This window comes from Silurus aristotelis (genome assembly GCF_946808225.1).
Source record: "Silurus aristotelis genome assembly, chromosome: 3".
In the NCBI taxonomy this organism is placed as follows: domain Eukaryota; kingdom Metazoa; phylum Chordata; class Actinopteri; order Siluriformes; family Siluridae; genus Silurus; species Silurus aristotelis.
The window spans coordinates 22,488,462-22,511,756 of NC_139576.1; the positions used below are offsets into that span (position 1 = coordinate 22,488,462).

General features: G+C 38.9%; 2 protein-coding genes across 19 annotated transcripts in view; both read right to left on the reverse strand.

Annotated features, from left to right (window-relative positions):
• Nucleotides 1-8,424, reverse strand: part of grb14 (growth factor receptor-bound protein 14) — a 48,222-nt gene extending 39,798 nt beyond the window's left edge. For 3 of the 13 annotated variants that reach the window (XR_014533006.1, XR_014533007.1, XM_083538030.1), the window contains exons 1-2: nucleotides 3,055-3,434; nucleotides 1,434-1,542 (exon numbers count right to left, since the gene is read on the reverse strand). Coding sequence is in view for 10 of the 13 variants with exons in the window: in XM_083538030.1 (XP_083394156.1) it covers nucleotides 1,434-1,542; nucleotides 3,055-3,263 (318 nt within the window). In the remaining 3 variants the exon portion in view is untranslated. Of the gene's footprint in view, nucleotides 1-1,433; nucleotides 1,543-3,054; nucleotides 3,462-7,896; nucleotides 8,055-8,304 lie in introns of those variants that run through there. The other 10 variants (XR_014533005.1, XM_083538031.1, XM_083538029.1 and 7 more) reach the window with 7 other exon arrangements.
• Nucleotides 8,425-9,798: 1,374 nt separating this feature from the next.
• cobll1b (cordon-bleu WH2 repeat protein-like 1b) overlaps nucleotides 9,799-23,295 on the reverse strand; it is a 41,006-nt gene continuing 27,509 nt past the window's right edge. For 3 of the 6 annotated variants that reach the window (XR_014533002.1, XR_014533003.1, XR_014533004.1), the window contains 6 exons: nucleotides 16,389-16,650; nucleotides 16,197-16,273; nucleotides 14,615-16,053; nucleotides 12,412-12,549; nucleotides 11,165-11,475; nucleotides 9,799-11,108 (listed from right to left, as the gene is read on the reverse strand). Coding sequence is in view for 3 of the 6 variants with exons in the window: in XM_083537995.1 (XP_083394121.1) it covers nucleotides 12,412-12,549; nucleotides 14,615-16,053; nucleotides 16,197-16,273; nucleotides 16,389-16,650 (1,916 nt within the window). In the remaining 3 variants the exon portion in view is untranslated. Of the gene's footprint in view, nucleotides 11,476-12,411; nucleotides 12,550-14,614; nucleotides 16,054-16,196; nucleotides 16,274-16,388; nucleotides 16,651-23,295 lie in introns of all 6 variants that reach the window. The other 3 variants (XM_083537995.1, XM_083537994.1, XM_083537996.1) reach the window with 1 other exon arrangement.

The following is a 23,295-nucleotide window of genomic DNA, read 5'->3' on the forward strand; positions in this document are numbered from 1 at the left end:
TCTATGTGCATTCCAAATAGAGCAGTTATTCTAGTTACATTTTTTATTCCTCTTTAAAATGTCTTATAAAAAAGTGTCTTTGATCTGGTGTGATCTGAATCCAAACACCTCACAATCTTCTCTCCCATGGTGCAAAGCTGATAAACCATTACACATAGTAATCCTAGTCACAAAGAATGTTCCTCACTTCTGGCAAGGAAGTTAGGCAAATCACAGTATGGGATCAGGAGGAGAATAAAAAGTGCCATTTCTCACCAACTTCAAAGAATTCCTTTTTCGTATTCCCAATCACAACTCTAATTTCTGAAATTCTGTTTTGTTAGAAAAAAAAATAACTACAAGGGCTAAAAACAGTGTTGTGAATGCAATAACACTTTCATTTCCCTACTGAAACTGGCAATCTGTTTTATATAATTAGATATATTGTAACCGTTACCTATAGTGGTAAGCTGCCAAGTAATACTTGTGAATAGTCTATAGAGAAGTGATAGGATGTGACATAGGGCTTCTGAAATCTTTTGCAGGCAGGGATGACATTAACTGTCACAAAATCTTTAGATCCCCTCGTTAAATATTTATTTTACAGACATAGTCGAGCTATTCTAGTATAAGGTGCATTGTTTAAATATGTACAGTGATGCATTATATAGCCAGACATATGGAAGACACTTAACATTACACTCATATGAGCATTCTAGATTTAGTTCTCCTTTGATGTTATAATAACGTCCACTCTTCTGGGAAGGCTTTGCCCATTCAGCCCCAAAAGCATTAGTGAGGTCAGGCAATGATGCCAAATGAAGGGTCAAAATGCTATGGCCCTGTTTCACCAGCCCTTAGAAAGCCCTGGACCCCAGGATGAAATCTACAGTAAGCTCATAAATAAGTACTTTACTTGTGCCTATACATACACAGCTAATGTAGAAATTTTGTCTGAAATGTCCATTCATTGTTTTATTAGAACTTTATGAACGGTGCTGGATCAGTCATTAAGCATACATAATGTTTAGCACAAAACCCGAAATCACATGATTGGGTTAGGTGCCATGAGCAGTTTGTCTGCCTGTAAAGGTTCAACTGAAACCTAAGTCACTAGGTGATCCGCATATTTGATTTGGCACATGTTTTACGCTGGATGCCCTTCCTAACGCAACTCTCCCCATTTATCCGGGCTTGGGACCGGCACTAAGAGTACACTGGCTTGTGCAACTATAATGGCTGGGAAACCTAAGTCACTAGGTAAATATAAATAATGCTGGGCAATTGGCTAACATTCATTTTTTGCTGTTTGAAAAATACGGTTTGATTTAACAAGGTCGAATAGATCATTACATTTTAGACATTAAATTAATATTTAACAACTGCAGCTGTATAATGTGAAGTTCATGTGTACAGGTGCTTAGAGTGAGTTAAGGACCCTTTTTTTTTTTTACCTGAGTTGCGCTGTTTTTGGTCCAGGGTAACAAACACTCTGAGGGAAACAGGTCTGGAAAGGGGTTTTGGACCATATTAATTTGCATCTCCTCCCCCTGCCGACATTTCCTTGCAGAAGTGAGAGAGAGAGAGAGAGAGAGAGAGAGAGAGAGAGAGAGAGAGAGAGAGAGAGAGAGAGAGAGGCAGAGAAAACAAATTAGACAAATTTTCTAAGCATTATTGCATAAGTCATAACACACGAAGTATTAAAAAGAAATGATCCTGAGTCTGAATGGTTTTCTTAATGCAGTCACAGAGCTGTCGTTATTAGGAGAGGCTATGCTGCAGGGCAAGAGGCAGAGGTGAGGTCATTTTGATGGAGGGCCAGCTGAGTTAAACCCCGTCTCCCTGGAGACACACTCGCTTATGCCAGGGATGACATCACCGTGTCTACCTGAGACATCTAATTTCTCATGCAGCCTGGAGTGCAGCAGGCTGGAGTAGTGAGCTCATCCTTAATAATGGGCTGCATGTTGTCAATAAACCTCAAGCTAATTTCTAATGAGGCTGATGAATAAAATGAAAGCAATTGTCCAAGTGTGAATGCAGGCTAAAATATAGAAATGTCATAACACTTTGCAAACGTGAATAAAGGGGAAAGAAATAGAGAATGAAGCAAAAGAAAGGGGGGACAGAGGAGGTGCACAAAAGAGGAACACCGCTGTAATCCAGCAACACTGTACTACTGCGCACATTGCCATTAAACAGCTTCCTCCTCTCATCTAACACCACTTTAAAAAAAGTTTAACATATGTCAAAGTTTTAGAGCTGCAAGCTATTAACACATACTGTTAAACTGTATGTTTGCCTATAATTCTGGCATGTGTCTTGCTGGGGTGTGTCTGTGATATGAATAAGCATGTCGGCCATTTTGGTTGTTTTGATAGCTGTTTATGCCACAAACAAGCTGAGCATGTCTGTATTACTGTATAATCCTGTAACGTTCAGACAACGCAAAGAAACATAAACGTGCCTATGGGAAAATGGCATCAGGTGAGGCAGCAAAATCATAATTTAAACAGACCTTTTAGCAAAGGCCTTGCATTCCCCATTCAGGCCATCTCTCAGCGTATCATAAGCTCTGTGTTAACACCCCGCTTACTGAGTTACTGAGCACAGCCTGGAAAGTAGCAGGTGCTTGATCCGAGTCCAGTTCGCTGTCCGGTTTTGAAGTGCAGCCCGAACGTTAGGACGATGTTTACAGGGACAAAGTCTACTGCACTTTTCAGCCAAACTTGTGCGCGAGCACAAAGGCTTCTCTGTGTCTCGTTGGGACTTTCTTACCGATTACATATGTTAAAGATTAACTGCTGAAAAGTGAGTTACACAGACAGATAGACACACATCCTTAAAAAAAAAGAAAAGGAAATCATTGTGCAAATAAGGGCTGCTTGTTTTGCACACATACAATTACATATACTTACAGACACACTTATAGATCTACACTTTTCCTGCACTCATTTCCACAAGGCAGGACTTGTTTAAACATCGAATAAATAGTAAGTCAAACATTACTGGAGACACATGATTAGAGGTGCAAGAACAGAAGCCTGTAGGAGGGAAGCAGGAAAGCAGTCCTACCTATTCCCTCTGCAAAGAGCTGCAGCAGCGGCAGCAGTCCTGTTGTGCACGGCACCGGGCAGCTGGTAGGGCGAGTGTAGAGCGATCAGGGCATGGTCGCCACCACCGAGCGCGCTTACATTGCCCTTTCCATCACGAAATATGCCCGCTTTCTCGACAAGGCTGCCTGGAGTGTGTAGCTCATCCAGAGAGTCACTCATAGCACTCATGGAGCCCAGCTTTATATCCACAGCATCATCTAAAGCACAGGATACACAGCGTCAGAGTAGTAGAGCAACAGCACAAAGGGGTGTGTGAAAGTGTGTGTCGAGCACTCATTTCTCTTCTGTCAGCGTGCACACACCCGCACGCACTAACCCACTCGCGCACACACATGCATACTGCTCCTTTGCCCAACGGGCTGCCCTAGCATGGAAAGCAGGTCCCTCCTACCAAAACATGATCTACCACAATAAAGTTATTTTTAACTCGATGACTCTTGAACGAACACTGCTCACACTCGCACACTGCCTTGGAGCTTAAAATCCCCTTCACTGCTTCATTCCTTCCACTTACTCCTGCTTCAAACAGTCTAACTACTCATCAAATTTTTTTTTTTTTCTCTCTCTCTCTCTCTCTCTCTCTCTCTCTCTCTCTCTCTCTCTCTCTCTCTCTCTCTCTCTCTCTTTCTCTCTCTTACCTTTCTTCTTACTTTTGAGCAATTTTAATTTTGCATGTCTGCTTTTTAGTTACATTTTTTTTATCCTAATGTATTTTTTGTACCTGGAAAGAAGACTTGCTCAGGCAGTTCACTCTTACAAAACGTTTCTCCATTGTTGGTATGCAACTTGGAGCAATAATGAGCCCTGGAGGTCAGCCAGACAGTAAAACCTACTGTTCCTTTGTCACGGACTTCGCCCCCCACCCCCTCCTCTTCTCCATTCCTCTATTCAGCTACTACAGAGACAATCTTGGATCAGCTGCATCAGATGTCTCAAAAGCAGTGTGTGTGTGTGTGTGTGTGTGTGTGTGTGTGTGTGTGTGTGTGTGTGTGTGTGTGTGTGTGTGTGTGTGTGTGTGTGTCACAGACTTCTATATAATGACAGATAATAAAATATGACAGCTCAAGACTTTGGCAGACTGAGAGAAAAAAAGATATGTTATCAGCTGAAAAGACAACAGCCTGGTGCCAGTATAGTTTGGTGCCCAGTAGTTTAGACACAGAAACATATTTTAACCCTTTAAAGTCCCAGCTCATTATTTATTTTTTATTTATTTTAAAACATGTTTGCCAGTTACGTCTTGGAATTATTCATTAACTATGATGAAAGTAATATGAAAGGAGTACTTATGCAGAATGTGTGTCTTGACCTGTTGACTGGTCTGGGAGATAAAAGTAAAAAAAAAAAAAATATATATATATATATATATATATATATATTGTAACTAAAATTTCCGAACAACAAACAGGGGTCCACTAGTCTACAGCCCCAAAAGGCCTGTAAATGTTATCTATGTGTATCCACTCATAGGGCATTTCTCACATTAACGATAAGCATAGACATTTTGAAGCCTACTAAATATACTTACATACACTCAATTTAAAGACTTAACATAAACAATCAGCCAGTAGTGTAACAGCAGAAAAGGGAAACTCATAGTTAAACACAGAGCAGCACATACTCAGGTTAAGTAATTCTTTAGCAGGATCTGTTTGCATACCCAACCATGTCTAAGACAGGGACACTACAGCCAAGTAGTCAAGTTGAGTCCAAAAATAACAGTTAGCCAAGTCACATTCTTTTGTAATCAGTCAATGCAAATGCTGTCTAATTACATTAGCAGGAGAGCACAGCCAAATCAAAGCCATCATTACACTGGCTCATGACGACAATAACACAAACACACACCTTGAGACAATGAGCACATATTGACTAAAGAACCAGACTGAGACCAGTTGGAAGTAGAGTTTTGGGTAATAAATTATGCATTTAAATATAATTTAAGGAGAAAAACAAAAATTTTGTGTTCTGAGTCATTTGTGAATTTGTTGAGAATGTATCTATCTATCTATCTATCTATCTATCTATCTATCTATCTATCTATCTATCTATCTATCTATCTATCTATCTATCTATCTATCTATCTATCTATCTATCTATATACACACATGATTCAGTACTTCTCTGCAGTAAAATTTATATAATATATATATATATATATATATATATATATATATATATATATATATATATATATATATATATATATATATATATATATATATATATATATATATCATATAAATTTTACTGCAGAGAAGTACTGAATCATGTGCTTGCTAAACATATTTAATATTTAATTTATGATAAAAGTTTTATTTTCTTCACATTATTATTGCAATGTGAGATAAAAAAAAACAAAACATGCTGTCTGTTGTGAAAGTTCCCTAAAAAAGACACTTTTGTCAAGATATCTGCACTAAATGGAATATAAATACAAGATTCAGCATTATATGAAAAGAAAAAATGGCTGGATAAAGCTTAATCTATATGATCAACTAGTAATGTGATAAGCCTAATCAGTATTTGCATGTGTCTATCTTATTTACAGTGGAGCCAGCACATAAGGAAAAAACTTACGGCTGGCGTTTCCTAATCATTAACTAATGATTAATCAAGAAAACCTACTCTATACTTTATCCTGTGGGTTAGGTTTGCTCTGATTTCCCTCGAGTCTCTCTGCAGGAGATTGGATGAGGTCATTTATACGCACGGCACAAAAACCTATGGTGCTGAAAGCCTGAAAAGGGAAGATTAGTCTTTTTTAAAGCTGGAGGCTGTACTGAAGGATTTGTGCTAATAATTACAAACTTAAATTCCGGTCGTTCTGCTGAGAGTCTTGTGGCTGAATATAACCTTAGCTTAAGCTAAAGTACTTTTTGTAGGTAAGGGAAGAAAGAGAAAAGATTGCCAAATTGCTATTAAATTGACATTTTTTCTTTTGCACTTCCCCATGCCCAGGCATTTTGGGATTTTTGTTTTACACAAATGATAGTGTAATTACATACAATACAAAGCTTAAGTATTACTTTATGTTGCAGTTCCAACCCAATTCCACAAATTGTACATAATATACTTTTGTGTTAGAGCCAGTGATATCCAGTCCCCATACTGAATGTCTCCTGTTTTTATGTCAACCAAGAAATGATGATGCTTCCTTAAATCAGGTACATTACAGTATGTAAAGTGGAAAATAAGCAGAGTAAGCATAATGCAAGTCCAGAGTTAGGAGCCACAGGGTTAACCACAATCCCATATGGCTAAAGAAGCTTGATAAAGCAAAACTGTCCACAGGAAGCTTATAGAACATGCTTCCTTTCTTTACACACTAATCCTCCTTTTTTAAATGATTAATCCGCATGTGCTAGAATAGCTTCACTTCACTTCACAAAGAGCAAACAAGGACTCGAATGTCAAATGAATTTTGTCCGGGTCCTTATTGTGTGATAATTATAAAAATGGATGGGCTGTAAAAGAAACTAGCAATCCGTCGAAAACGACTGTTGGTGAATGTCGTGCAGGGAACTGGTTGTAGGACTTGCATGACTTTTCATTTCATTGCATGAAGCAGGTAATGCAAAAGAGCAGGTAATTATAGCCTGAAGCATGTTTCCAGACACACACACACACACACACACACACACACACACACACACACACACACACACACACACACACACACACACACACACACACACACACACACACACACACACACACACTGCCCACTCCTTGCACCACTAAAATCTCTACATTCACCCAGTTAACTGTAGTGTGGCATTAACATGCAATTACTTGCAAGGAACACACACACACACACACACACACACACACACACACACACACACACACACACACACACACACACACACACACACACACACACTGTTCTGTTTATCTGTGTGCTAGACAAGGACTCAGCAAAGGCAGGGCTCAATGGGAACATGACATACCACAAAGATTCCCGCCTACATGTATACAGCAAGGCGGGAAAACTTTGCATGGATCTTTATCTAAACATACCTACCCACCTACCCTCTGCCTCCCTGTAGTGTGAGATGCATGTGGCTGTGTATTAGCCAACACTTAACCCAATGACACTATTGTTTAATAAAAAAAGAAATTATATTACAGTGCACTTCAATAAACCTAGTATAATAAAACAGATATAACTGACAGGCCATAAAGATAAGTCATGAGCTGTTATACCTGACATCAAGAAAATGACTTCGAGTAAATGAATCATGTTTTAAACAGTTAATCTTAAAACTCTAAAGTGTGTGTGAAAACAGATTCCTTTCAATTCTTTTTTCCCCATGTGGTGAGTTGTAACAGAGTAAAGATTTAAAGGCACATCAGTCACAAAAATCCACTCCAGATAATGTCATTCTGCAATTTTAGGCAACGTATAGTAAAGTTTACATGAGTCATGGTTTTTAAGCTGGTCATCTGCATAAGTCAGGTGCCTCACCAGTTCTTATCCTAACTTTGACTCAATAAAAGATCGAGATCGACCATCCTGTCCAAGTTGCATGCACATTTCTCCAAGAGTTGGTTGCTTTCGATTAAACACCCCCCCACCCCCCACCCCCCACGACCAAAAAAATAAAATAAAGAGGGGCGAGGATATGATGATGATGTCATTATTTTTTACTTTGAAATATTCATCAAATGTCATGATCTTTTTCAAAAATAAAACATATATCTACAGATCTGGCACAAAGAAAAAAATAAGAGAGAAAGAGAGAGAGAGAGAGAGAGAGAGAGAGAGAGAGAGAGAGAGCAATGATAAAACACCTACCTGTTGTGCCATCATACCTGCGTGTATGACCCGTGTCTTGCCTTAAATCACACATGAGAAGAAATGCAATCGAAATAAAAGCAAAGAAGAAAAATGAAAAAAAAGGAATGTAAAGTCAGTTTCAGGAGTGCTGCCGTTTCCCTTTAACGCCGGGAATAAATGTGTCTCGCGCACTTTTTTTTTTTTTGCTGACGCATGCATACTGCGCGCGGAGCGTTAATCTTTCGTTATGTACAGCAGCCGTGAAGCACATTACATAAGAGATAGGGTTGCATTCTGTGTGTGTGCGTGTGTGTGTGTGTTGGGGGTTCAAAAAATCCGAGTGCACATTAAACACGCTATAACATGCGCGCGCGATCTGCATGACACCGGTACATACAGTATGAATGCGTGATGGAGTTACTGTACCTGCGAATCGGTTTCTGCTTGGTGTCTTTTCCCGGTGCTCCCATCGTCACCCAGTAAAACGGACGGCCGCGCGCTTTTTCGACGCGCCGGGTTAAAGGGCCGCCTGTCATTATTAGTCATGCACGCGCGCGACAGTACGTCACGTCACGTCACGTCGCAAATATAGCGCCGTATATGAAAATGCTGCTCTTCATTTATTAGTCTGGGGTAAAAATACATAAATAAAAAGACAGAGACTCTTGCGAGGACCGTGAGCATCCCTTACCTTATATTCACCTGCATTTAACTAAAGTTTTTAGGCTACACGCCACTTATGAGTCGAATAAATTATAAAATGTAATGTACACAATCGATAAGTGTATTGATGTGTGTTTAAAGCTTTGTTGTAACTCGGGATTGGAAAAAAAAAAAAGCTGCCACATTTATAACAGCCATTTAATATACAATCATTTAATATAATGGTTCTTGATTTTTTTTTTGGAGCAAATGGCTCTTACTACTTTATGCACACACACACACACACACACACACACACACACACACAGAGAGAGAGAGAGAGAGAGAGAGAGAGAGAGAGAGAGAGAGAGAGAGAGAGAGAAAGAGAGAGAGAGAGAGAGAGAGAGAGAGAGAAATAATAATCCACGCACCCCCCGAGTAGAGATTTAGGCCTATTTTAGGATCATACTGTAGCTAATCCAACTTTTCCAATATTAGGCTTATATTTAAAAATGTTAAGAGAACACCTTTTTTTTTTAATCCAAGTTGAAGTTATTTAAAGGTTTACTGTTTTTTTTTTTTTTTAGTAATTGACATATGTATTGAAACAGTTCCATTCAAGTGACCATCTGAACAGGGTAATAACAGTAAAAACTCAATACTCAGTTTAAACTTTAAAAGTCATGGTTTGTTATTTCCACTGCTACAAAAAACCAACATTCCTTACAGTAGCTGAGCTTGATGAGCTTTTCCATAGACCAGTCTTAAAAAATTTAAAAAGAAAATTTATTTAAGATGCCCTTATCCAGTCATTTACAGAACTGCTTGGTATGTATCAAAAACATAAATTCACGCTGTGTTATGACATGTCAGGATCCAATACTGAATAACCATATTCAATGCTATAGTGTCTTTTTTAACTTAATAATAGTGGTACTGCATAGGTTATTCTAGTGTTGAATAAACCAGTGCTGCATGAACTCTTATGAATCAAATTTCACTTGGTCTCCATTGAGAAGAACCTTATATTGTTTTTCTGTTTTGAGTCAGCAGGCATTGCATTTACAATTAAGTACACACCTATAGTGATTTATTTTCATACAATGAAATTGCTTAATATGGTGTAAATAAACATAATATTTATATGTGTATCTTATTATTGATACATGTTCACGAAACCTTTTCCGATATGGACATCAATTGTAGCTAGCTTTTGACAAACAGATGCAGCTTTGTAAAACACATCAACAACAACAACAACAGCAACAAGCAGTCATGAAAGGTTGATGTATTACATTTTAATGCACAGTTTGGAAATATTTTACAGCAGAACTGTCTTTAAAACAAGCCTGAGCAGATCAGTGTGTTTCTCTTTTTGCTCAGCTTTGTTAAAATTCTTTATTTTTGCTCTTTTTTTTTTGCAGCCCTCATACATGTTTTGTACACAGAAACCTTATATGTGTAATGCATTATTAAATGTGTGCAGGGACATTCCATTACATACTGCTTACTTCATTGAGATTCATGTCATTTACTGTACAGCTCTGTAATGTCCACCAGTAATGTTTAGCTGTACTAAAGGTATGCATTCAGAATACGCGCACACAAGTTTGGAGCAACACCAGGCTGGCTTATTCGAGTACCTTTTTTTTTTATGAACTGATAACCACAGTACTCACTGCATTTAATAAGTTAAAGGGCAACACACAAATAATACAACCCAATCTTCCATAAATCTGAACATATTCATAATTCATGAAAATCATATTAAATATCAGATCTAGAATCAATAGGAATCAACAAGAACATAAGATCTTTTTTTTTTTATATATATAATGGATTTGAGACAGAGACTATGATAAATGCAACAAGTGTAGTCAAGCTTTAAAAATTGTCTGTGAATAACTTGCATAACATTGTTTTTAAACCCAGTGTCCTTGTTTCCTCAGAAGCATCAGATGTTCGCTGTACTAACCAACTATTGCATGAACTATGGCTAAGTAAGAGTTTACACACTTTTACACACAAAGACATGCTGTAGATAGAAAAGGGGAACAGAGGTACAGTTAAGAGAGTGCATGGGCAGTTTCCAGCAGTACAGGACACCTTTTATTTTTTACTTTTGTGTTCTAACATACCTGTTTCAGCTGACCAGACTAAATAATAAGACCCATATTAACACTTCCACATTGCCAGTAGCATTAAAGTCTGTTCTTGCTAAAAGTCTGTATATGTCCCAAATTCTAGAACACATAGAATGTTCTCTAAAAATAATAAAAATTAATTTTCAATGCATTCCAGTAAAGCACATGTCAGTTATAACACTGAGTTACAGCTGAGCACAATGAGACTTTACATAACTGAACATATATGATTTAAAAAAAACTATAAAAATGTAAAGAAAATGGGTCTCTAACTTTCAGGTCAGGTGTAGCTGAGTGTGATATTTTCTACAAGCTGTAAATTTACCAATAAGCTAGTAAGACTAGCTACTAAAAGTACAAGTTGTGAATCTCTCTTTTTAGCAGATATTTGATGGTATATAATGTATATGTACACGACACCATATGGTTTGTATGTGTTAGCCTCTGTCAACAGCCATTACTTCCTTGAGAGGAATTCAAACAAGCAATAGGAAATGGACATACACAGAGGACTAAATCAATCAATTATTCAATCAATTATTTAATCAATCAAAGAAAAAAAAAAAACAGAAATATACAGAGTTGTGATTTTTCTATGCTGTTCCTTGTTTAGGTGCACTGAGCTGGAATGTCCTCACAGTGGATGGAAAAAGACGAATTAGCGGTGAGGACAATGGGTAAAGGCACTAAGATAAAACATGATAATTAAAGCACTCAGGTGAGATAAAGGTTAAAGAAGTGGTTAAATACTCTGTTCCTGTGCAGGCAAAGTCTTCAGAAGTGGAGACATCACAGAAAACACCAAACTTTCCTGCAAATAAAGACACATACTGTAACATAGAATTGTACAAAATGGCCTTTATAATATTTTTTAATGACCTGCAAAATTAAAATGAGCTTAGTTTAATACTTCTAAACAAAATGAACTAAAACATATAGCACTCATCACAATTACAACTGTAAAGACTATACATTTAACATTATTTGAATTAGTATTACTGATAATACTTCAAAAAGCTTTAGGTATTTGTTATATACTGAAGTAAAACTGATGAAAGTTCAGATTGCTTTTAGCTGTTTTTTTACAGCATTCATTAATCATAAAAATTCTGTGAATTTTTTTCAGACATTGCTTATCAACATTTCATGTGATCAAATGTATTCATAAAAAAGCTGTATGTAAATGACACAGACAGTTTTTATTATATTCTAGCCAATTTTAGCACTCTAACTGTCTATGTACTTTACACTTATACGTCAATAAGACTAGATTAGAATTAGAATAGGTCTGTTGTGTTAAATGCATTAAGTGTTGATTAGATCTTCTCCTTTCATTTTATTTATATTTTTTTCTTGGATCTGGCAAAACTATAGCTTGTCAAATGCTTTATTATTTTTTGTCTCACTGTTATGACACCTGCATAAATTAGGGAACATTGTTGTCAGGAACTGTTAACATGTAAATTTAGGTAGGTCATTTTTAGCTGAGAGTCCCAAAAGGGGGGCACCTGGTAACAGGTTAAAACTAATATGTTTTATATGGGGGTAAACTGTGGTCATATGCATATAGTATGTAAAAACAGTCATATGGATGGAAGATTGTTACCACACAGCAGAGGCTAATGTATCAATTGCACTCGTTTATAACTGGTTTATAGCTGTTTCTTCAAATGCAAATGAATGTGTACATCTTATTGTATCGTTCTGTCTGCATTTATTTCTAAAGCAACGGGCACATTTTACTTACTCAGATGCAGTGAGCGGTAGGTCCGCTATTTGGAGAGAGTTCAGGTGTTCTCCTTTTCCACACATCCTCGTTTTCATCAACTGGAGAAGCATAGGAGTCGCTGCTGCTCTTTCTCTGTCCATGCCCACTGTCCACATCCTACAGAGTATATACACACATACACACATGCAGTTAGCGCTTACAAATATGTGAACTTATATACCCTTTTGTTCTGTCCCTCATAGAAAAATACTCCAGTATATACTTTATATCCACAAGTGTGTGCACATCACAAAAAAATAAAAAGGAGTGCACTAAAAGGCCTGTCGTGTTTATATTTACACATAGAATGCGTGGGGTGCGGTCAGATAGCAGTTTAGTTCTAGATAACCAGATAATATGTTTTACATGAATACAGATGTAGATTTGGTGTTGTATAAAATATTAGGAAAAGCTTAGTGATATGGGCATGAGCATTAAGGGAGCAAGTAGGAAGCTTCCAGCTCAAGCACAGCCCATGTTCATGGTAACTGTCATGCAGTGATGGTCACTGCCCTGTGAGGATCAGTGTAATTTAAATGAAGCGATGAGACTGTTTATTTTAAGTTATAAGAAACAAACTAAATACTCTACTAAATACGCACATAAAATACATGGTGGGATTATACAGTACAGACCAAAGGTTTGGACACACCTTCTCATTCAAAGAGTTTTCTTTATTTTCATGACTATGAAAATTGTAGTCACACTGAAGGCATCAAAACTATGAATTAACACATGGAATTATATACATAACAAAAAAGTGTGAAACAACTGAAAATATGTCATATTGTAGGTTCTTCAAAGTAGCCACCTTTTGCTTAGATTACTGCTTTGCACACTCTTGGCATTCTCTTGATGCCTACTTTGCAGAACCTACAATATGACATATTTTCAGTTCACTTTTTTGTTATGTATATAATTCCACATGTGTTAATTCATAGTTTTGATGCCTTCAGTGTGAATCTACAATTTTCATAGTCATGAAAATAAAGAAAACTCTTTGAATGAGCAGGTGTGTCCAAACTTTTGGTCTGTACTGTATATATAATATATATAAACTTTTGGTCTGTACTGTATATATATAATATATAAACTTTTGGTCTGTACTGTATATGCATCTCAGAAGAGACGAATTATAAACTAGATTATGACTATCATGAAAAAAGCAGACAGTGCTGCTACCTTGTGCTAATGGGTATCATGTACAGTAAACAAACCAATAAATAAATACAAATGGATTAGATGCACAAATTATATTTAAATCCAAATAAAGACATTTGCAGCCATTAAAATAGTACTACATTCAGCAGCACTGAGTTACACCCCTCAAATATACAGCAAATGCAAAAGGAGTAGATAAATATTATGATGAAACAGCAGCCATGTTGTCCTCTTGGAAATGATAGATAATTAAACACAGAATGTGTGAGCTGTGGAGTTATTCCTGACACTGATTTTACCCTTTCTCTCTCTCTCTATCACACACACACACACACACACACACACACACACACACACACACACACACACACACACACACACACACACACACACACACACACGAAGCTGTCCCTCAGGCAGCAGGCTGGTGATAGAGACATTGATACTGTGACACACCTCACATGCATGGACAGAAAGCAGAGAGAAACAAACACGCAGGATCATCTGTCAGTAAACACAATGGCATGCACACTCTATCCCATCATCAAACAGAAGCTTTTTTTTAGAGATGTTGTGTTGTGATGCCACCAAGGAAAATGGCACATAAAAGGTTGAAAGAAAAGAACAGTGCTTTCCTCAGTCACAGAAGCTCAGAAAAGGTCTTTCCAGCAATTGATACACAAAATGGTTATACATCAGTCTAACAAACGCTATCACATTGACGTTGATGGATAATTGTGCAATTTGAGTGCCATTGTTTAACTATATATATTACTAACAGTGGGGGAGGTGGTAGGCCAGTTGTTAAGGCATTAACAGGCTGCCACTCTTGGGCCCTTAAGCAAGGCCCTTAACCCCAGGGGTGCTCAGTTGTTGGAATGGGGATAAAGTACACCGGTCCCAAGTCACTAACAAAACTAGGCCCTTCCCACCTCATGGCGAGGGAAAAATTATAATAAAAGATATATAATAACAGTCCAAAAATATACAATTTTGAACCCTACACAAAACACATACTCACCCTGAAAGTGGGTAATTCAACAACCTCATCTGTCTCGCTGATCGCACAACGTTTGGTCATTGACAAAGGCACCTTGTGGCTGCACAGCCTAGCAGGATTGTGGCTAATAGTCTGAGATCTCTTGACTGCAGTATTGACAGCCTGGGCAAAGCGGGATGGTGTGGACGAGGTGAATGGTTTTGGTGCTGCAAAACTCCGCAGCTTTTCCAGAGTCAGACCAGCAGTCGGTAAACTCGTTTGGCGGGCCAAAAGCGAATGCGCTGAGCCACCAAACACTTTCGTCTCTCTCGGGGAGGCAGCTGGACTAGATCTTTCCATGTCCTTCTGCTTTAGTGGAGATGTTGGTGGAGAAATGTGCTGCTCCTCAGTAGTCTTCGTCTCCTCCTCCCACTGGATGGGTGGTGGAGGAGGGGGAAAGGTCTCCTGCAGAGGCCCATGGAAACTTTCTCTTTGCGGGCTAGCTAGTGGTTCTTTCTCCTCACTTAAACTCCTACTGCGCACCACTGCCGAGTTGACGTAACTTCCAGGTGTTTTTTTGTTTGGCGGTAAACGGAAGGAAGCTGGTTTGGGCCTGGTTGCAGGCGGAACTTTCTTCTCCTTGGTCTGAGGAGTATGTGAGGAGTCTGAAGGAGATTTAGCAGTTGGGGAAATTGACGGAGAGACATCACTGGCACTATCAAGCCTGCGCTCAAATCTGGTGGGAGATGCCGCTGCTGCTGGCACTGTTGCTGTAGCTTTTTGACTTAAAGTCTCCACATTCACTTCCTGAACTCCAGGCACACTGGGAGCTTCGAGCGTCAGCTCCACCTCAAAAAAGCGCAGCTTGTCCAAGGACTTCGGAGGCACAACTGTGTAGGTGGTCATGCCTACTTTGGGGATGTAATCACGGGTGAGTTCGTTTGAGGGCTTTGGCTCAGAGGCAACATAGTACTGTAGACTTCCAGGTTTAGTTGCTGAGTAAATCTGTGTGGACTTTTGATTTTTAAGATTGGGAGTCTGAATGGCTTTTGGGATTTCAGGGAGTTGAGTGGATGTGCATGCCTGTATATTAAAATTTTGCGTAGAGGTTGGCCGAATTTCTTGTGTTTGGAACTCTTCTGTAGATGTGCCCATGTCTCGTTTTGGGCTCCATAAAGCTGCAGATGTAGAGACAACTGACTCCGGGACATGTATAAATTCAGTAGAGCTGCATATCTCTGTTTGAATTTCAGTGTGTGTCTGGCTAACACTAGTTGCAGTGAAAAAAGCGTTAGGCGTTGTTTGTACTGCAGCTACTGCATAACTAGGCTTAGTTGGAACCTGTGGCTCTGCTTGCTGAGTGTGTGTGACTTGCTGTACAGAATTTTGAGCTGCATTCAGTGGTGCAGTGCTCTTTTCCTTCATCACTGTAGAACATTCAGCAGTTAAACATGCTGTTTCAGTCTTCCCATCAAAATTGGCTGTATAAGAGAGGAAAATAAGAAAGTTGAGAAATCAGACCATAAACATTTCAATTTATAGGTACTTAACTGTAATAAAGTTGATTTTAAACATTTTTATTTATGGTTTAAAACGATTTAAATGATATGGAAACACAACACACCATTGTTTGTTGCCTTTAACAGGGTATTGGAATCAGTCTCAGTAAAATTTCTGTTGACCTTAGTGTCTGTCGCCAGCCTGTTAGTACAAAAATCATGTGAAGGTTTAGAAAACCAACCACCAATTCTACTATGTTTTTAAAATGAACTAAAGAGTAAACAGCCTTATTTTCTTCGACTCAAAACTGTCGTACTTGCCATCTGTGGTCAGATCAGATGAGACTTCTTGTGAGCTCCCCCTAGGTGGAGCTACACTTTCCATCTCCGTATCCTGAGTCGGGGAGGCAGTTTCTGCTCTGCCAGAGTCCAGAGACACGTCAACAGAAATGTTGACGCTGCTGTCATCCTCCAGAAGTTCTGGCAAAGGACATAAGCTCTCATCAGGACTGGAGTTTACAGGAACGTCCGGAACCATAGGAGACTCCTGATTGTCTTGGACCTCTTTTTTTGTCAACCCTGCAACAATTTTTTAAATATGAAAATTACATACTGTTCTGAAGGAAAACGGTTACGATAATTGCAGAACTATATACATAAAACCTTTCTGAGACAAAACACTTAAGACTATTTTAATTTAGTATACTATATCACCAGCTCTGCCAAGAACCCATAACTTGCCACATGCTTAAGTTTGTTTTATAATCTGCACTATCCAACATAATAAGATATGTACACATTTGCAAACACACTGCTTGCAAAACATCTTAATCTTTTGTATTCATAATCTTTTCTGAAGCTGGCCTCAAGCTTTAGAACCTTGCAATGTGCATAGCATCAGTCTGATTTGCTCTTCCTACTCTTATGTATTTGCACTTCTGTACACCAGGCTGTGATGGGAAAACAAACATTTGAACACTGACACAATGAGCTCTTTTGAGCAAGGTGTACATACGGCCTCCCATCTTTAAAAGTTATTAGCGTTTTGTTTGATTAAACATGCCGAGTAAACATGGGTGGGTGTCTGCAATGTCAGTCAAATGTCTCCTACTGCGAAAGTACTGCTTCTTGTGAATTAGTACTCCTCTAGTGTCAAAAATTAATAGGCTCTCTAGCAAAAGAGGGCAAAGGCATTCTTTCTTTAGTTCCCATTCACTTGATCCGTTTATTAAAATTGTGTAAAAAGCTACTTTCACTTGAAACTGTTAAAAAGGCTGATTTGACTCCAGGTTACATATTGGTTTCAATGTGTTCATTAACCTTTAAATCTTCGACTCAAATCGATGCCTTGATTATTCTGTGTCTGCTTTAGTTTTCAGAGTTGGCTCAGTGGCCATTTACAGCACGGGTTAATAAAGAGATCCGTATTCTACTCCTCGGCGGTGTCCAGGAGCGGTTTACATAATGGGCTGATGGGAGCAGTGTTAGTGTGAGAGTGGAGCAGACAGGCCAAAGTGCTGCTGTGCCACATGGTTTTTCAGAGTGAGTGGATCGCTCTTAATTAAGACATCACACTTTCCTGCGCCAGCCGCTTCATTCAGCACTTCAAGGGCTGTCGGTGGGGACTGGAGTGCAGAAGCAGTATTCAAAGAAAGCGCTTCTCTCTGCAGAGTGCTCTGTGATCGTTCTCTCTCTTCTCTTTCTCTTCCTGGAATAGTGAAGTGCCATAGAAATAGATAGTGGCGATAAAAGTCTGGGCTTTGCGCTCCTCTCCTACACAATTTATTTAACTTTTTCTTTTTGCATTTTTACTTTTTCTTTATGCTCTATATCTTAATCTTCTTTTTTTGTCTTTTTTCTTGCTGTCACTCTACCCCCCTGCATTTTTCATGATTGTACTCCATGCCTCCCTCTCCTCCTATGTGAAGTTGATTATTGCTGTCAGCAGGGGAACGAAACAGCCCTGAAGACACAAGTGTTCAGAGACGATTCCAAACTTTGCCAACACTTTATTTCTGAACCTTCAGAATCTACTGTTGAAATAATGTAAGACTTATCAAACTCTAATATCCTGAAAAAAAAAAGGATATTAAAATGCAGCCCACAAACACAAAAAAGTGCAAATTGAGAAGGGAAAATATTGTCGTGCACAAGGAAAGTAAAGGTTCTCTCCAGTCTCGAGAAGCTGCTCGTTTGTGGTTATGAACGACGAGCTGTGTCTGTCTGCAGATTCACATCCCCGATTAGAGTGCAATTACTCCCTAAAAGCAATGCCACCTTCACCCCTGTAGTTACTTTTTATTGAAAGTGCATGCTGTTGCATCTCAGCAAAACAATGCATTTTTACAAGAGCTTTTTGGCATAGGGGCCCTGAGTATTCAATACATTTTGAAACGTAAAACATTCATAGTTACAATGAGAGCCCTTGTTAGGTCTCTTTCTCCTCACATTCTCCTCACATTTGTCATATTATTGCAGCGTATGGAGAAATATCAATGCACACTCAAGTATGGTTCATCTCTTTAAAAAGACATTTTAACTGCATTATTAAATGTTAACTGCATTAGTACTCAGCTTGCAAAGCTCATAGTGCAGTCTTCCATAGAAGCCACAAACACATGAGTCTGGCCAACCATCACAAACAAACAGACAACATCCTGGGTTATTAAGTTTATATATTTCTTATCACACTTTGAACTGTCTTCCAGCTTTTAGTATTGACACCTACACTGAAATGACTATGCAGCTATAGTAACAATTCCAAATGGACCATATCAGGTTTGGAGAACAGTGTGATTTCATTTCATACCCATTGAAATTTGGATTCCGTTCTGCAGTTTGTTTAGATTAGTTCAAAATCTTTCTAAACATTTCCAAACTAAATGTGAATGCTTAATTTAATCTTTGAGTGAAGCAAGCTGAATAAGTTGTATGTCCAGGAATTGTAGATACAATTGTAAATCACAATTTTTTTTTCTTTCGGCTTCTCCCAGTAGGGGTCGCCACAGCAGATCATCCGCATGTTTGATTTGGCACATGTTTTTACGCTGGATGCCCTTCCTAACGCAACCCTCCCCATTTATCCGGGCTTGGGACCGGCACTAAGGCTTGTGCAACCCTAATGGCTGGGGTTGGTTCCCTGACCGGGGATTGAAACCGGGCAGCAGCTTTGAGAGCGCCGCATCCTAACCACTAGACCACCAGTCACTAATAATAATATCAATATTCAGTTCATTTAAATATAAGTCAACAATGTAAATAAAGGTGAAGGAATTATAAACATGACAACATGACATGCTAGCTAAAGTATTTGTTGTTCCTAATATTTTTCTAACTACGACACCCCCCCATCCCAAATGTATCATTTATAAACTATATAAGAAATAAAAGAAAATTATCTACACATAAAAAAAAAAATCATGAGAAAAAGATACTGTTTGGAAAACATACAAACACTGGCATGAACATATAATTACAATCTAAAGAAATGACAGAGGGAGAAAATGCTACCACATTGAGGTTGAGAAGCAACAACAAGCCAAGATAAAAGAAACCCCTTTTTGCTATATGCCCCCTTCTGGACAATATGTAAAGTCAAGTGCTTTAATTTCCTAGAGAAAAGAAATAAAAAAAGAAGAACTTCTTATCTTTTTCTCCATCATCTTCCTCTCATTATGTAGAAAATAAATGTAATATTAAACGATTAGTTGTAAAAACAGACACAGACTGTCTTTTAGAGGGCGAAATAACATCAATAACAACTACCTAAAACCGCAGGGGAGCCCAAGCTACCACTTAATACCACAAAATATTTCTGTTAATCCACAAAAAGCATTTAATTACAACATACAAACATAGAATTCATAGTTTATAGATTACAGCCTGTGGCCAAGACAATAATTCAAATTTGCTGGTGAAGCAATTTGATTATATAGGTGTTTAATACATTTTAACAAATCCTATATATTTGCTGGCATGCTGCACTTGACACAAGGTACAGTGTCTGTCGAAGGTTTGGAAACACCTAGTTTTTTAACATTTTTGAGACACATGCATATTTATTTTGTTTATATACAACAATAATTTGTCACTGAATGACAGGAAGAAATAGTCCAAAATTTGAAATGTTTTTCTCTAACAGAAAAATGTAAGACAAAAGAGAAGATGTTAGCAGACCACCTCACACCCACAGTCAAACGTGGAGGTGGATGTTTAATGGTCTGGGGTTGTTTTGGAGCAGGGAAAGTTGGAGAGTTAATCTGGGTGAAAGAAACACTAAACCAATATGGCTTCCATTTCATAATTTAATGCAATGCAGTTCTGTCTGGACTGCTGCTAATTGGAACCAACTTTACCATACAACAAGACAATGAACTGTAGCATACATCCATGCTCTGTAAGCGTTATTCAGAAAGCAAACAGTGGGCTGGAGTGTTATCCTTCATGGAATGGCCTGCCCAGTCACCTATTGAACTGCTCTGGGATGAACTGGATTGCAAACATGAGTATTTTAGCTGAATGTTTGAAGAAAAAAATAAATAAAAGTTTCAATAAAAATAAAGTTTACCATCTGTACATGTATTTATTTGTTTGGTTAAGGTAAATCTTCATACAGTTAAATCATCTAGTTTGTTGCATATAAACAAAAGGAACATGCAAAAACAATCAAAGACTGGGTGTTTCCAAACTTTTGACAGCAATATATTTATGTAAATTCTATGGAATTTATTGACAGAGACTCTACTATATCTGATTGGTTTGAGGGTGTTTCCATTATACGTAAGATAAGTGTTCGATATATGGATTATAAGTGTGAAATTGTTGAAACAGTGAATTTGTTTTTGTAGACTGCATAAAATGTAACCCAGCCATTAGGGTTGCACAATCCAGTGCACTCTTAGTCAATCCCAGATAGTTGGGGAGTGTTAGGAAGGGCATCCAGCATAAAACATGGCAAGTCAAATATGCGGATCACAAACCTTAATTTAATTCCATACCGGATCGATCGAGGCCCGGGGTACCAACGACCGCCACATGTATTGCTATCCAACAGGGTACTAATAGAAATTGGGCTACTGTTTGCCAAAGGAGGATAAGAAAAGGAGGAATACTTCAACAGAGACAGCAGGGAAAGGAGAAGTGTAGAAGAGTGGAGGTTTGGGTTGGTACTTTAAATGTTGGTACTATGGCTGGTAAAGGGCGAGAGATAGCTGATATGATGGAGAAGAGAAAGGTAGATATGTTGTGTGTTCAGGAGACCAAGTGGAAAGGGAGTAAGGCCAGGAAAAGTTGAGGGGGTTTAAACTGTTCTATCATGGCGTGGATGGAAAGAGAAATGGTGTAGGGGTGATCCTGAAGGAAGAGTACAGTAAGAGTGATGTGGAGGTAAAGAGAGTTGCTGATAGGATGATAAACGTGAAGCTGGAAGTTAAAGGGGTGCCTTCAGTGTTTCACTGGTAAAACTTCTAGAAAAAGACAGAAAGACAAAGAGACGTGGTGGTGGAATGAGAAAGTGCAGAAGAGAATAAGGAGAAAGAGATTGGCGAAACAGAATTGGGATCGACAGAGAGATGAGAAAAATAGGCAGGAGTTCAAGGAAATGCAGCAGCAGGTGAAGAGGGATGTGGCCAAGGAAAAGGCATATGAGGAGCTGTATGAGAAGTTGGACACTAAGGAAGGAGGAAAGGATTTGTACCTATTGGCCAGGCAGAGGGACCGAGCTGGGAAGGATGTGCTGCAAGTTAGAGCAATAAAGGATAAAGATGGAATTGTGCTGACTAGTGAGGAGAGTGTGTTGAGAAGGTGGAGGGAGTATTTGGAGAAGCTAATGAATAACGAAAATAAAAGAGAAAAAAGGTTGGACAACGTGGATGAAGTGAAGCAGAAAGTGGATAGGATTAGTAATGAGGAAGTGAGAGCAGTGATTAAGAGGATGAGGAGTTAAAAGTCGGTAGGACCAGATGACATACCAATAGAAGCATGGAGATGTTCAGGAGAGATTTGCAGTGGAGTTTTTAACAAGATTTAACAAGAATTATGGGTGGTGGGAGGATGCCTGAGGAATGGAGACGGAGTGTGCTGGTACCGGTCTTTAAGATTAAGGAAGATCTGCAGACCTGCAGTAACTACAGGGGAATAAAGTTACACCATTAAGTTATGAGAAAGAGTAGTGGAAGCCAGGCTGAGAGAAGAGGTCACCATCTGTCAGCAAAGTATGGTTTCATCCCAAAAAAGAGCCCTACAGATACAATATTTGCTTTGAGAATGTTGATGGAGAAGTACAGAGAAGTCAGAAGGAGTTGCATTGTATGTTTGTGGATTTAGAGAACGCGTACGACAGAGTGGCGAGAGAGGAGTTGTGGTATTGTATGAGGAAGTCAGGTGTGTCAGAGAAGTATGTGAGGGTGGTGCAGGACATGTATGAGGACAGTGTGACAGCAGTGAAGTGTGCAGTGGGAACGACAGACTGGAGGTTGAACTGCATCATGGATCGGATCTGAGCCCTTTACTGCACTGGTGATAGACATGTTGACAGACGAGGTCAGACAGGAGTCTCCCTGGACTATGATGTTTGCAGATGATATTGTTATTTGTGGTGAGAGTAGGGAGCAGGTGGAGAAGAGCCTGGAGAAGTGGAGGTATGCGCTGGAGAGAAGGGGAATGAAAGTCAGTAGGAGTAAGACAGAGTACATGTGTGTGAATGAGAGGGAGGGCAGTGGAGTTGTGGGGTTGCAGGGAGAAGAAGTGGAGAAGGTGGAGGAGTTCAGGTTCCTGGGGTCAACAGTGCAAAGTAATGGAGAGTGTGTTAGAGAAGTGAAGGAAAGGTTGCAGGCAGGGTGGAGAAGAGTGATAGCAGGAGTGATTTGTGATAAAAAAAAGTGAAAGGGAAAGTTTATAGGACTGTGGTGAGACCTGCATTGAGTAAAATACAGGAGGTGGAGCTGGAGGTTGCAGAGCTGAAGATGTTATGGTTTTTGTTGGGAATGACAAGGATGGACAGTATTTAAAACAAGTTTATTGGATTGACAGCGCATGTAGTTAGTTTTAGAAACAAGGTGAGGGAGGCGAGATTGAGATGGTTTGGACATGTGCAGAGGAGGGGCATGGGGTATATCAGTAAAAGAATGCTGAGGATGGAGCCACCAGGAAGGAGTAAAAGAGGAAGACCAAGGAGGAGGTTTATGGATGTGGTGAGGAAGACATGCAGTAGTGTGTTTGAAAGAG